The 16,336-nt window shown below is 38.0% G+C and overlaps 1 protein-coding gene across 4 annotated transcripts in view; it reads left to right on the forward strand.

Moving 5' to 3' along the window:
• LOC124177395 (octopamine receptor beta-3R-like) overlaps positions 1–15,245 on the forward strand; it is an 83,179-nt gene extending 67,934 nt beyond the window's left edge. For all 4 annotated transcript variants that reach the window (XM_046559725.1, XM_046559724.1, XM_046559726.1 and 1 more), the window contains 2 exons: positions 9,725–9,836; positions 14,792–15,245. In XM_046559725.1, coding sequence (XP_046415681.1) covers positions 9,725–9,836; positions 14,792–15,002 — 323 coding nt within the window. In that variant the 3' untranslated portion in view covers positions 15,003–15,245. The remainder of the gene's footprint in view (positions 1–9,724; positions 9,837–14,791) is intronic.
• The last annotated feature ends 1,091 nt before the right edge of the window (positions 15,246–16,336 follow it).

Genomic DNA, 16,336 nt, shown 5'->3' on the forward strand with positions numbered 1-16,336 from the left:
CATAAATTTTTGAGAATAAGAATTCTGGGCAAAGAGGCGGGTTGGGTTAGGCGGGAGGTTTGGGGGTGGCGGCGAATCCCGGGGGTTGCGACTCCTCTCTTCTCCTCCTTCCCGTGTTCCCGTGTTCCGGTGTTCCCGGTTCCCGTTTCTCGTACATCTACTCTCGTTTCGAGATATCGAACGACTTCTCCCGGGTTTCCCGGTGGAGCTGGTTGCTCCTGGCTAGGCTGCAGCAGCCACGGTTCACTGACCCGGTCTTGCCTGTCCTACCGCAACCCGGGGCCAACGAAGCCGGATATTATTACAGGCCAGCCTCGCACAATGAGCTAACGCGGCCTCATTCACGTCCCCCACTTCTGCCCCCAGAGCAGCTCCTTTTAAAAGATCCGGCAGCGCGAGATTCCGAATTTTTTTTCTGCCGGAAATTAAATTGCAGAAATGAAACATCGACGAGACGTCAAAGTTCCGAAAGTGCGAAAATGGAGGAAAAAAAAAAAACAGCAAAATTGGTTACGTATCTTCAGAGAAAAGTATCTACAGATAATCGTCGTGCTGAAAAATAATTCTTTATTACAAGCGCGCGATAAGATCCAAAACCATGAAATTTTTTTACTTCTCGTTTTTTTTTTCGAGAAAAATATCCGTACATTCAAAAAGAGTGACTTTGTCTGTAAAATATTTCATGTTAGGATCAGTCACATGGAATATTTTGTTTTATTCCTATTCTCAATGGAAAATGGCTTTTTTGAAGCTTGAACGAGGTGAGCATTTGTTCTTTTCTCATTTACAACCAGTTTTCAGCTTGCAATTTAAAGGTCGTGTCCATATGGTCATATATACAGGTAGAACAGGCAGCGAGATACGCTGTTTTCAAATACCCGTAAGTCTTGTGGACACCGAAACCGAGGGGTTCGAAAATCTGCATCTTTTACGGGAGAAGGTTTTGCACAGACCTGCATATCATGAATATTGAGATTCATGGTTATTTATTGGAACAGAAAATATGCAATATATCTGCATTGCAAATTATTATACCCTCGAGGAACTTGTACATCAAACTTGCTACAAACTATAATGCGGTGTAACAAGAATTCCGCTTGCAAAGACTGACAATTTGGAATCAAAATTACAAATATTAAAAATCGTGACAGCAAAGAAAAGACTTCCCTATACGAAGTATGAAAGAAAAAAAAGAAAACCGATTGGATTTAGCAATTCGATAAATATCAGCGTCATTGAGAGAACAAAATTTAATATGAACAAAAAAAAAATAAATAAATATCGAATGTATTGTAATTTTTAACGATAAATTACAATAAATTGAACAAAGCAAAGTTTTAGAATTTCTTTTCCCGATACCGTCAGCATTCGAATTTGAAATACTCTACTTCTGATATTGGAAAAACTTTGCAAGCTGACCGAGAACGTCTTTTATACGTTTTTACAACTGCAACCGATTTCCGCTGTTTCGTTTCGAACAATATTTTCTTATCTGAATATCGATATTCTTTCGATTTTCAACACAATATACACCCTTTCATTTTTTTTCTAAAAGCAATCTCCGAATCCTTGCAAAGAATTTCTCCACATAATATACGTATAACTTCCCTTGATTCCTTATGCATGAAAACGCCGCATAAAACGCTCGCGGATGCTAAGAGTTTCGCGGTGGGGTGAGGAAAAGGGTGCGAGGCGACCTTAAAGTTGGAGTCAAGAACTTTGTTGCTGGATTGTTATTCCTCCTAAGTATAACATGCCGGCACACTCACATTCGCATCTCTATTCATCCATTTCCCAAGTGCGTCGCTGAATTTTACAGACACACGACGCGCCGCCCCTTGCTTCTCGAATAGAGGGTATTTTTATGTTCACCTCACCTTCACTAACACCAGCAAAAAGTACTCAACGTCTCTTCAATTCCATGCGCAAGTAGATATGTAGTGCAGGTACTGGTTACAGATTCCGTTACCGACACTTCGCCAAAATATTCTAGAAAATCGGTTTGTAACTTGGCTAATTGTGAGTGAAGCGTCGGTAACGGGATCTGCAACCAGTACCGGCACTCTGTATCTACTTGCGCAGATTCCGTTACCGACACAATTTCAGAAACATTCAGCGTGTATCTTTAAATCGCAACGTGGTTTATTCAACTGTCTGGCTTTACGAATTATTATCGCATTAGAGGGGCGTAAATTTCACGGTCTTTGCAATACCAAGCATTTCTTTATCTCATTTATTCTCTTTTTCACATTTCTGATCTTGCGACCTGTGTTGTACTTATGTACATAATGTTTCATAATTCTCCCCTTTTCCGTTACTTTTTATGTATAAAATATATATGTATATGTCATACACATACGCAAACACACATTCGAAGATCAACTTCTTACCAAGATTAAATTAATTTTCGCCAGCACCCGTGAGAAAAATGTGTAAATGAAAAAAAGCCGCTGGGTTTCTTGGCGAAACCTGGTCGTTCTAAGGGATCATCACTCGACACGAATAGCGGTCTGTGTTTTATCAGAGTTTATGGCCCGCCGGCAAATGGACGAGTCTTGTTCATTTCAACTTCCATCATTCACCGCGTCCCGGATTATATTGTCTTCTCTTGGGACCAATGTCACCAGGATTCAATTCGTCAGATGCGAGGTTTGCGCAATTTCGGTCTCACGGTATCTCAGTATTTTCATCCTTATTTTCACCCTCAAAACGAACGTCGAACAATTTCTGAGCCAGCTGTTCGGAGAATATTTGGAGAAAACTTTAAGCTTACAGCCTCATACAAGGTGGTTCTTCGGTGATTCCGGAATCAATAGAACATCCTTTCGGAGAAGTTTATAGTTTACATTAAAGCTATTGGAATAATTCACGAAAGTAAAATTCATGAATTTTCACAACATTTTGGATAGTTCATCCTGATTTTATTAATAAATTTTTATCAACGGTTTTTCATTTGACTTCCAAATTTCCGTCATTTTGATCGTTAGAGCTTTTGTACAAGCTTTGCGCGATACCGGACAGCGCGGTTTGAGAAAATCTCGAGATCCCACCTTTCCCCCTGCCTGTATTCATCCCGAATCAGTCCGACCCAACTCTAAACTCACTCGCGTATCACCCCATTGTGTCCGATCTGTCGAGTGACTGCTTCGGGGGTGACTGCCTTTGACGTTAACAGATGGCGGCTAAGATACTCGGGCATCAGACCCGAGGACTTTGGCTTCTTCGAACGTATTCGATGCCCCGAGAAAATGTCACGGATAACAAACGAACCGAGATGAAAAGGATCGATGGAGAAGATTTTATTGCGCGTATGAATAAAAATAGAACACGGATTCCTCGCCCAAAGTTCATTCAAAGTATCATAATATATCAAACATTTTTCTATTCACAGAATATTGAAAGAAACGGTATTTTCTATATTTAGCCAGTTAGGTTCGCGGAATAAGAGAAAAATAAGAGAAAATTCATTTTATTCTACGGTATGTAATAATTTTCGTGTTTCACCTCCGTTCGAGAAGCAGAACGAAACGGGATTAAAACGTGTAGGAAGATGAGCAAAAAAAAAAAAAAATAAATAAATAAATAAACAGAAAGAGAAAAAAAAAAAAATTACGAATAAGCCAGGGAGAAATAGAAAGAAAGACAGGTGAAAATGAGTCTCGCCGTTTTATATTGCGAATGTGTTTAAACTTTCACCACAGTGAAATGGAATACTCGAGTATGAGCGTTAAATTATTCGGTAGCGTACTGCGAGAATAAGTAAAATATATATATATTTACGATTATATACGTATACCATGTGTACGTGCAAATATATTATTTCTGGGCCTTAAGATAAAAATGAAAATATTACGCCTATGTAAAAAAGTTGAAGCAAAAGGAACGTGTGTAGAATAGAAAATTTTCCGTACAGATTATCCAAAGACTATCCTTGTAAAACAAACCGTGAATATAATTTTTCACCGAAACCTATTTCTTCAAGATTCGCGAGCAAGTCTTGTCAGAATATCGCAATTTTTTTTCTGCCAAACAGCAATTAACAAAAAAAAAAAAAATATTCCAAATATACAATTTTCTCAACGTCATTAAAAAACTGAACTTGTTTTTTCGATTTGCTTTGGTTATCTTTCCTGCTCTCAATTGTAATTTTGATATAAAGAGAAGAATTAATTGAAGTCGTGATTGTTTCAACAGCTGTCACTTTTTCGCGTGATAGAAAAAAAAAACAAAAAACAAAAAACAACAACACACGTGTATTTATACAATGTACGATTATTACATACATATATTTCGCAACATGTCTGCACAAGTGATTTCGTTTGTCGGTGAATCTCTTTATTATGCAAACACGCATATATAGTTAATTTCCTGCGGTGAACCGAGGGGTTGCAGCTGTTTCACCCTTCCTCTCTATTTTTACCGGGGTTGATATTTGATATCGGAAAACTCTGACGTCAAAAGTTTATTTTCGGCACAGGTATATATATTACGTATTATTTTCAATCCTCCGCTCGTTCGTCTGCGTATATAATATTCGGATCTATTCGAGATTCTAACCAAATCAGGCTCACTTCGTCTGCGTCGGCGAAACTTTTCTAATTCTCGCATGATTAGAACCCTGATCCACCGAAAATTCAAATCGTACCAGCTCGTCATCAAGTGAATTTGGGGAAATCTCAAACCACTTCGGATCAAAGGTTTTTATTCTCAATCGTAATAATAATGAAGTGCGTAACAATGCAGCGGAGATAAAAGAAAGATAAATAAATTATAAAAACAAACCAACAAAACGTCGTAAGATAAAGATTTCACAGCTTCGATCATTTTATTGAGTTTAATTCGATCGAAGAAATGTTACCTAATCACAGGAAAAATTAACGGCATGATTGCGTTATTCGAAATTTATTTCAGGAACCCCGAAAGCTTGCATTTCGACATACGATGAGCTTACGAATAACAGCTGAAGGCAATTTTGATTATTGGACTACGTTGAAAAATATGGCAGACAATTTTTTATACGAACGAAACGAAATAGAATCAAATCAGCTTTTCAAATTTGATTCATGAAATACCGCATATTTATGAAAAGTTTGAAGTTAGAAGGGAGTCTTAAACGAATTCAAAATCTGCTTTCTATTTTATGTGAAATGAATGATAAATACTCTCAAGTAATAATTTGCAAGGAAAACATCAGAGATCGGTTTCTTTTGCAGCGGTCATTTTTTTCCCAGTGCCGATCTCGTCAACAGATTAATACCTTCTTTCAAACGGACGATGATAAGAGAAAGCGAAATGGACCGCGATAAAGCCGCTTTCTTTTTCATCAAAATTTACACGACCTATTCGAGGGAAATAAAGTGTGAAGAAGCGAGGAGAAAGAAGGTAAGCCCATAAGTATAAAGGGGGAGGAGGGCGGATGTCGAGTCTGAGCATTTTATTTCCCTCAATTTTTTTCATCGCTTGGGTTCAACAAATATTATGATGTAAAATCGGGAGCAGCCCGAGTTAAGATTTGATCGGATAATGAGAATTATAGTTAGCCTGAGCACGTTAAACTGAAAAACTGAAAAACCTTCGATATTTACAAAATTGAAAAGCCTTCGATATTTAAAAAATTTTTCAATTTCTAGCTTGAGAAATTTTTCGTTAACAATTTGTTCAGTAATTTTTAATCGCTACCATGGGGTAGAAATTGTAATTTTACCAACTGAAAATCTTAATTCATTTTACAAAATTATTTCTGAGACTGAAGATTTCGTTCGAACTTTATTCGAGACATTTTTTGTTCAATGTAAACGTTCATAATGGAATGAGTCCAATGAAATATATGATCGTCGATATTTCTACTGTTTTCGATTGCACCTTCAAAGAATTTAAACTGAATAATCAAAATCTGTAGATTCAGGTTTGCGGTGTATAATTTGAAACACTCTTCGCTTTTGTTCGATATGTAAGTTGGCTTCAAAGGATTTTTGTGATCGTTGAGAAATTGAAATTCATCTAGCAAATCGTGGCATTTGAGAAAGCAGATCAAATTCAGAAAGTGAATATTCAAGCGAGGGAATCGAAAGAGTGGATAAATTTTAGTTGAAATCGATTTTGCGTTCATTTTAAATTCAAAATCCACGGTACTAAAACAACAGGGAAGAAAATATACTTCCGTGGAGTCAACATTTTGAAACTCACTTAATTTCCTCCCTACGAGACCGAAGCAAGTTAATTTCCTCGAAAATTACCGGAATCTTGAGTTTAATTTCGTGAAATTTGATCGCACAGTTTTAATTGTTCGTAACTTCAACTGCAAGGTTAATAATAGAACAGCCAAAAACCGTAAAAGACAATTAAATTTTGCATAATACGGTAAAATATACTTCAAAATGAAAAAAAAAATATTTCTTAAACAAGTTTCTCTTGCTTGCCGATAAGTGGAGACACGCATTATATATTCGTTGCCAGTGCAGAATGTGAATCAAGAATTTCATAAGCCCACATGAATCGAAAGCTTTCGCACCATTTGAATGCTGACAATATACTCAACAAAATCTTGATCAATTCTACGCAATTCAGAAGAATCATTTATCTTTTCTATAATTTCATTGGATAACTTGAGGATACATGGTGAAGAGAACCATAAACGAATGATCAGGCAGAACAATGTAGCCTGATAAGTTTTCCATTTTCCGTGGATTAATAACGCCATTGAAACGCGATTCGATCAATTTTACGGTTGAATGAGACAGTCGTCGTTACGATACAAATCAGCGTTAGTATTATTCAGTCGCATGCCTGTCGCACAATAAATTTTCCCGATGTGAAATATCAGGTGTACAAATTACTTTGTACTTTTTTCTATCAGTGAGCAGTTAAAAACGACGAAAGGAATCGATCGGTAGTTAATCGGTGTGATTCAAAATAATTTTCAATGTCCGCGGAGTAACAAAGCGAGAAATTACTTTACATAACGCGAGCATGTTTTAAACGTTTTTTCATGCCTCTTTTCCGTATACGAAAAGACTACTTTTAATACTTCAATTCCCGCTGGGATGCTCAGTGAACTATTCACTAGTCACTGAAATATTTCTAACTCCAAATTAAAATAAAACTTACTCATTTATTTATTGCAAAAATAGCGCATGTAAACAATTGGTCGAAATTCGTACTCTTCTGCAAAAAAAAAAGAAGCATTTTCTACTAATCTACCGTAAAAATCAGAATGCCAATTTTCTTACAAACTAAATAAACATAAAAAAAATGTACAGAATGTTTTCAAAATTTTTCACGTTACTTTTTGTTTGTCCGCTATGATATACCCACCATATTCAATTTTGTAATTTCAAGCTCAGATTCGGAATCAGTGATCCCAAATACCAAGTGACGTAAAGTTTTATCAACATCAAATAACTTTTTGACTTTCCGTCCACCATATTGGATCCCCCGTTTTGAATTTCTGAATTTCGAGTTTAGATTCGTAATCAGCGGTCCAAAATCCCATGCCTGCAAAATTTCGGGTAGATCATGGGCAAGGATAAATGTATGCATGAAAGGGTTAACTTCTAGGAGTTAAAAGTGTTTTTTTTTTCAGTACTTCGCGCATGCGCCGTCGCTATCAAATCTGACATTACGTGACCCTAACCTCAATTCGCGTTAGGCTCACCAACGACTAAAATTGAAAACTTACGCTCGACCAGAAAATACCGAGTTTTCCTCCTTGTTACACAATTTACTATTTCACACGCTATATAAGAAACGGTTTAACGATCGAGATTGCTTAGCTGCAGGTGAGCCTGAATTTTGCAAAACAGATTACCAGCGGCTTCGAGTCTAGTGCGGCCTCTCAAGTTCTTAATTATGCAAGTCGAGGAGCTTAGTCGGCCTGATGTAGAAGGATGTGAAAATCGTCGAGGGTTAGACACTCGCTGTTGTCGGGAGAGAAGATCAATTAGCCCTTGAAGCAATCGTTACCAGACCATGTGCTAAATTGCACGAATCGATATTTACCTCGCCTTCCTTCCTCGGTACCGGAGGGTCTTCCTACCCTCTCAACTTACGAACCGCAACGTTGGCGCCACGTCTAACAACTTGCAAACGGGTTTCATCAAACGAGCCCGGTTACAGAGGAGAAAACTGCACGTTATTAGCTTCTCGGTGGAGGGAGTTAAAATATGCGGAAGGACCACAAAGGGTGGAAGACAAAAAAGTCGCAATCAAGGGGTAGAAAATTGAACGCAACGATGATTCGCGAACTTCTTATTCTTAGCGATTGGATTTTGTTAGTAAGTGAAAATCGCAGTACAACGTAAAGTCGTCAAACGTCAAGACACTTGAAAATCACTGGGTTAATGAATTTACGACGCTTATGCAACGATGCAATTTTAGAAAAGAAAAGCGACTGTATAACCTTAAATCGCAGTAAAGCCGAAAATATTATCACATTTCCCAAAAACAGCAACTTCAAATTTATTCGAAAGTTGCTATAATACTGACAATTTTCGTTCGATAGTTACGTCATTGCATGCTACCTTGAGCCCCATGGAAAATTAAAATCAAATTACAAAATATCCCTAAATTACTATCGAATCAACGATTTAATACGTGATCATGGTTACTGAAATTTCATGGAGTTTGATTTCCTTGAATCTAAAAGTAAACGTCACACGATTATTCCACATCTTGGACCGTAATCTCGGCAAAATTTGTCAGTCAAAGACTCATCAGACTTGTGTGAGTGTGTTTTGAGATGATTGTTTTCATTCGCTTCGTTTCGTACACCGAGTGCCTGTTAGACCATGTAAAATAACGCATCACCATTCAAAAGTGATGCCGGACATGGTTACGAAAATCATTATACGAATACGTCTCGTGTGACATGTTTTACTTATTAAGAGACAAAATTTTTTCTGTTTTTATACGCGGTCGTGGAACGTGCAAGAACAACACCGCTCTTTCTCTCGGACCATGAAAATAGTAGAAAATGAAATGGAGAACTCGATGTCTGCCTGACCCACATCCGGTTTGACGTTGAGTAGAAAAGCCGCTCGGGTTCAAGAGGAGAAGACACATGTGCATTAAAGATAGAACAGCACATAATGCGATGTGCGCGAGTGGAAAAGCTGCGAATTACTCTTTGCACTCGATATGAAAAAGGTTTCGTTCCGGTATTGACTTGGCCAAGGAGTAAAAAAAGAAACGTGAAAGATTCCGTGTTCACGTCTCGTCGATATATCAATTGAGTTACGATTTTAGATCGTAGTTTAAAAAGCTCTCGGATTCCGAGAAGAGAAATTGGAACACGTTTCAGCGTTTGTCTGATACCTGACGATTAATTGATCGAATAAGACTTTGGATATCCAATCAGATTGGATTGGTGCTCCGAAACAAGCGGTATGGAACGTCAAAACTTAATCCCTTTCGGCATAGTTATTTTTGGCATTGTTAAAATAATACGACATGGAAGGTTATATCGTGTAATGGTTGAAAGGTTGCGTGTCTCGATGCAGTAAAGCAGATTTAGGTTGGCTACCCTTTATTCCGTTGTACAGCCCGATGTTACCGAAAGAAATCGATGGGATTCTCTTCGGTTAATTTACAAAGACGCGAATATTAGTCCATTGTCATTAATTAACGATCATGATTGTTGCGATAAGTACGCGATTGAAATTAATACGATCAATCATTTTCCTTCAAGCCCCTTATTCACAATTATTCTCAACTTGGATTGTTTCAGGAACTACGATACGACAGCAGACCAAAAGCTGGAGAGCCGAACACAAGGCTGCCAGAACACTCGGCATCATCATGGGTGCCTTTCTCCTCTGTTGGCTGCCATTTTTTCTATGGTGAGCGATAACTCGATCAATCATACAATTGTCACAGACGGAATCAGCGGAACCTCGAGCCTATCCGAAAACCAAACTACCGTACAAGGTGTATTTTGTCTAAGAATAAAAAGGTGTGAATAAACAGCAGTCACGTTTTTCGAGTGAAGAATACACCGTTCGATGTACACTTGGGGACGATAAATCTGTGACGGCTGATTTTTTTACACTAGACAGTTATGTTGGCAACACAGGGAAACCTACAGCGCCACAGTCGGCCAAGCGCGGAACTAACTCAATCTCAATAAACGTAACATAACTCATGACCGTCGAATCTAACCTTAGAATACTTGTTGACGTGTCAAACCACCAAGTCATTATCCCCGCGGTATTCTAAGGTTAGATTATTTTATTACAGCTAAAATTAGATTACGTGCCAATCGAACAAGTGATTATCCGCACGGTATTTCAAGGTTAGATTCGACGGTCATGGGTCATGTTACGTTTATTGAGATTGATTTGGTTTCGCGCTCAGCCGACTGTGGGCGCTGTAGGTTTCTCCGTGTTGCCAACACAACTATCTAACGTAAAAAATCAGTCGTCTCAGATTCATCGTCCCCAAGTGTACATATTTTCTGCGGTTATTCGATTTTCAAATTATTTTCTTCCACCCTCCGTTGACGTAATATGAATGAATTCATTCAGCATCAAGCGGTTTCGACCGGCAAATAATCGCCGTTAATGTAACGATGCGTTGAAACGAGAGAATCCACCACGTCCAGAAGCATGAAACCTTGATTAAATCCAGTAAATTCTAGACGGACGCGTAGCTGCAGCTCATACTTATAATACCATGCGGCTTGACAAACTAATGAAACGTTCCGTCGTTGATGCGACACCGCTGGTTCGTGCAGACAGCTATAACCGTCGGTACACTCACTCACTCATTCTCGGTTCACGGTGGATTCTCGGGTCTTTGAGCCCCCGTGCGGTTGCCGTTGATTACAGTTTTCCACAAGCATTATGAGTATATGACCACCCGACTGTACTCGGACGACGTTGAAAAGGTGTATTTCTAAAGGATCGTCGCACTGAACTCCGGTCCGTTAAATGAAACTGAACTGGGTTGGCATAAGAAAGAAAGAAATGTTGGTCGCGTTCCTCGGTCAAGGATTTTTTTTTATTTTGAAATTGCACGTTTTTCATAGATTATACTTTGATGTACTCGACATTGATACAATGATACTTCGAGAACGAAAGGACAAATTTCTCTTCGCTTAAAACAAAATTGACGCCTTTTCAAAATCTGGTCGTAAGCCCGAAATTTTTAAGACCAGAATCCCAAAAGTTCATTTAACCAAACGCTCCCTTATCCGATAAAGTATTTTCAGAACAGTCGGCATTACGAATGAGCAAAGCACGGAATGCGGAGATATAAAAAAATCAAAGTTCCGAAATAAAAAATTGAGAGTGGCTGATACTTTGAACAGCCGCAGAACCGAAAAAACTATTTGTCGACGATTAATTTGACGTCATCCAACTTTTTGGAATTTTAGCCATTCTGTATTTAGCGGGATTCGGGACTTCGACCTTTCGAGTCGTTATTGATAAATACGGACTCGTAGATTTTCAAAAAAAAGGCACGAGTCTGAAATTTGAAAAGTCGACGTTTTGACTATTCGGTATTTTCGCAATTCAATATTTTGTCCGCCGTAATCTATTTTTAACCGTCGTTAGTCCGACTTCCGGGATTTCGTCTCATCTACTTTCCGATCATTCGCATTTTTATACGCCACCCGTATAGAATTCTAAAAATATTAACGCAAGTTTCGCGTAGCTCGAAAGCTTTGGACGACACTGATACGTAACATCGTCGAAAAGTGTTTCGTTTTTGATTATTGTAAAAGGAAATGTACCCGTTATGAACAGTACGCCGATGTAATTTTATAAAATTCAACAACTCAATGAATATGAAAAGAATCTCACTGTTCGGATGAAACATTTTACAATACCGAACATGTTCCATGTCTGAAGAAAAAAAAAAAAAAAAAAAAAAACAAAAAATAGAAGGTAATGATGATAATAATTATTAGCGGTAGGTAGAATTATCGCGTAACAACGAAGCACTCAATGCGTAATAAGCGATAAGGGAGTGACGGAGACGAGGGGAGACGGTCTCCGGCCTCAGGTAGCGTCAATATTAACGTCCACCATGGGAATTCCCGTATCAAATAGATGTACGCATTACCTCGTCTGGTTAATTTGTATTCCCGGGACGCGGGATTGTTCCAAGCACGAACCAGGCAGCCCTGCATTCGCTTTCAGAAACGAACGGGCGGAAAATATTTCCCATATGTGGGTTGCAACTCCTTGCTTTAGTTTTCCCCCGATTTTGAAAGTCTATCTATAGTAGATGCAAAAATTTGAAATTCTTCGAGGTATGTCAGCTGAGAGAATATGTAAAAATTTGTGTATTTATGTTGAAAAATATGAAAGATATGGTAATTTTATGCAAACATGACCTCAAATGAGACATAATTTCTGATCAAGCCTGATATCTGCATTTACAATTATAACCAATGATTGTAAATGTTGGATTAAGATACGGGTGAGACTTTAAACAATGTAATAACCTTAAAAATATTTTTTCCGTTGACCTACTTCGACGAATTTCAAATCGTTAACACACCAGAGGTTTGAAAATCTCGGGAGATAAGCGTGTGGCCCGTTTTAACCAGAGATACTCTTTGGGAGGGTGGTATTCGTAATGAATACAACCGAATATTATCCAAACGAACAAGCTCCTGAATTGTTGCTCAGAAAGAGCTTTGTGATATTAAAAAAGACGAACTGAAGCAAAATAGTATCAATTCAATGGGAACTTAGTCGCACGTTTACAGGTTTAGTTCACCCGCTGCGTGAAATTATTTCGAAAAACGCAAAAACACGTATCTTCTACTGTCTCTTGCTCTTTCCAATTCAATTAATTGTATCCAAACACGAGCAAGAGTTTTTTAGTTATAAACAATTTGTAACTTTCAACCCCTATGATTTTTCACCATTTAACCCCATCGTAATCGGACAAAATGCATTTTTCATTATTCGCCATGAGAATTGTCCTCCAATTAGTTTCATTCAAATATCTCAACTGGAAGCATGCGAACCTGCGAATCTGCGAAACTGCGAAATCACCACTGAGATTGCCAAACTTTTAGGGTTGATTTCACCCCTTTAAGCCGTTCCTCCGCAAGCAAACAAAAAAAAAAAATACGTGTCGTTTAGATTTCGATAAAGAATAACAAATCCCAAAATGAACGAAATCGAGCATTGTTCATCTGCTATCTCCACCGAGAAAGAAGAAAAAACCTAGTCAACGACCATGCAGTAACCGCAATTACTAATTTTTCATGGTGTTTAAACAAGACGCACACGTATTTTTGGTCTGTAGAGAAGCGCACTCGTAGATAAGTAAATACGAACCAGAAGCGTTACAAAAGCTTTCATTTTCCAGCCCCCTTAATTTACCTACCTCACCACCTTCAAACCTCAACAACTAAAAGTCTGCATGCCTCGCTTTTGTTCAATAAACGGTATAACAAAGATAATAAAGTGAGATAATTTGTATTCAAATATTTTATAAATTTAGACGGTATTTTTTTCTTTTTTTTTTATCTTCAATCGATCCGCCGATCTCTTACAGTGATCGTAAATTGCAATTCAAGGGCAATTGATTCCCTGCAACGCAGTGTGCTTTGAATTTTATCTGAAACACGCGCTTCATTCGCCGTAAATACATATCTGGATAACGAAAGACGCGGAACAAATAAAACTAACTAACTCATTCAGCCCGCCGTTAGGTATGTCAAACATTTGCCGTCCTCTCAATTCTTGAATGAATAAACAGTCAGTGTAAACATTTCGACGAGCAAGAACTGGATAAAATAAAAAGAAGTCGGTATTTTTCTCTGGATTTCTTTTATTTCCAAAAAATTTTTCTTTCTATTTTGCATAGTTTTCCTTTCTCTTTTCTCTTCTCATTTTCCCCTCTCCAGATTGAATTGAACAGACCGAGAGAAAATTTTTATTTTGTTTGCTGCGATACGGTACTCAACTGTTTTAATTCTTTTGCCACAGATAAAAATTACTCATCAGTTCTGGATACAACATAGAAATTGATTTCTTATCTGCAGCCACAAAAAACAAAATCCTTACGATTTATATCAAATTTTTTTTTTTTATAAAGTGAATAGTTTGCGAGATACAAGAAAAAATCAAATTCCGCAGTACACGGGGAGGTGGATTGATAAGAATTACCCTTAGAATTACTCCGCGCGCATATTAGTAATTTCATTCATCATGTCTCAACCTCCCCTTTTCTGGCATAATTTAATTTTTTCTTATATTTCGCGAACTGTTCACTTTAGATTTCCAAGAAAGTTGTACATTTTTGAGCAAAAAATATTTTAGTTGAGAGAAAAATGTACGATTCCGTTTAAGAAAAAAAAAACTGATCAATTCTCCGCAACATCACCAGTTATGAAAATGGACTGCGTGAAAAAAACATCTTCACGCGTCCCCCTCTGAACCGTACAACTTTTGTATTTAGAGCACATTTTCCAATTTAAAACGTAACGCGTCTTTCGAATTGGGACACCCTGTATATACCGTACACTGAGAAAAATTTCATTTGTTACGGTAACTAGAAAAATTCAGTAAATCTGGAAAACTGATTTTAATTTTGTACCTGGAACAATATTTTGTCGATTGTGGTGAAAAATGAAAATAGTTAAGGTAAATGAGCGGTAACCGGAGCTAAAAATTGCTCTCAAAGTCAGTGTATCAAGTGACAAGTTTTTCCAGCGATTGTTCGGAAAACGTTGATTTAACGAAGTGAATCGATTTTCCGTGCGATTTTCACAGTATAATTTCAACCCTTGTTTAAAAATGTTTCAACCATTGTTCTTGTTCTTTCTCAGGTACCTGACGACGTCGCTGTGCGGAGACGCGTGTTACTGTCCTGACGCCCTGGTCTCGGTTCTCTTCTGGATCGGTTACTTCAACAGCGCCTTGAACCCCGTAATATACGCGTATTTCAATCGGGATTTCCGCGAGGCGTTTAAGGACACGCTTAAAAGCGCGTTGCCTTGCTGCGCAAGCTGCTGGAAAACACCGTCGCAGTTTGTCTAGCGGGAAGTTCCCGGGTATTCTGCAGCTCCGATCAGAAATCGTTGGGGAGCAGATGATCTCGGCTAAACTGCGCAGTCTTCCCGTAAACACCGATTAAATTCGAAAAACACGATTTCACGTGGAAGAATCGAATCCGAATCTCGCTGGCAACGAGTTTCTATCGCTTCGTTATTACATACGTAATAACAGTGACGTATGATTGTAAAATTAATTGCGGGTGTGAAATTTCAATGCGATTACGCGATTCGAGGAAAAGGAACTGATATTTTTATTTAATTTATTTTTTCCTTTCGTTCACGTAGAGGAAATTTTTATTTTTCGATGAAATAATTCAGCCGATAATTGTTTCGTTATTTTACACGATTCATAATCAACTTGTGACGATAAGAAAAATTGCGCCAGATTCTACTTGAGCAAATCACTATTAAATTATCGTCATTTCAGGATTTAAATTGAGGCAGCTTGGCCCCTTGACGATACTTTGAGATATCCCGACACTCAGGGAATGTAAAATTCTGCTGACTATATAATCATCATTTTACGGCGAGATTATAAGCTGTTGCTCAAATTGTTTTACGAGACTGATAAGCTCGTTTGTAAATGATTCAAATTCAAATGTCGTTTCGATGTACGTATGGTATGTTCAAAGATCGAGTCCTCGCATTCGTTCGTGAAAATATTTATCGAAGAAAGCAGAATTTTCGAACATCCGTAGCTATTTATTCCGAATGAATCTTTCGAGTTTCTGTTATTTTTTTTTTTTTTTTGTTTTTTACGATTCAAATTTTTGCACACGGGTGATTCTAAAAAGCTGTAATTAGTTTCAAAGTCACGTTTTCTTCGTCTAAATATCTGAAAATGAATTCTCCTTTACCTTGGTAAATTTTTTCTTAAAATTGTTTTCGAAAAATTACTTCTACTTGCAAAGAATTGCACAGCGAAGAAAAAATCGCGGAATGTTTCCGAGTTTTTTGGCCGATACGGCAGCTCCGTTTCAATTCGACCGAATTAGGTGGAAAAACGTTATTCCAGGGAGTTTAACCACCTCGAATTCCTTCGGGAATCGATCGGGCGTCGAATGACGCCGACGGAAAATTCTCGTTTCAATTCCCAGAGGCGATCCTGCCCCCGTAAATCAGACCCCTGACTGAATTACCGTATGTGTAACACAGCGATATACGAAATTCGGTATTTTCCCGAATCGTGTACCCGTAAGTTTTGCTCATAACGCACGACGACTGCAGGAAGCGGGAAATTAGCACGTGGCTAACTGATTTATACATCGGGACCACGTGTATACGGCAATTCATGCAATCGCATTAATTCAAGCGATT

The sequence above is a fragment of the Neodiprion fabricii genome, chromosome 3 (assembly GCF_021155785.1).
Source record: "Neodiprion fabricii isolate iyNeoFabr1 chromosome 3, iyNeoFabr1.1, whole genome shotgun sequence".
NCBI lineage: Eukaryota > Metazoa > Arthropoda > Insecta > Hymenoptera > Diprionidae > Neodiprion > Neodiprion fabricii.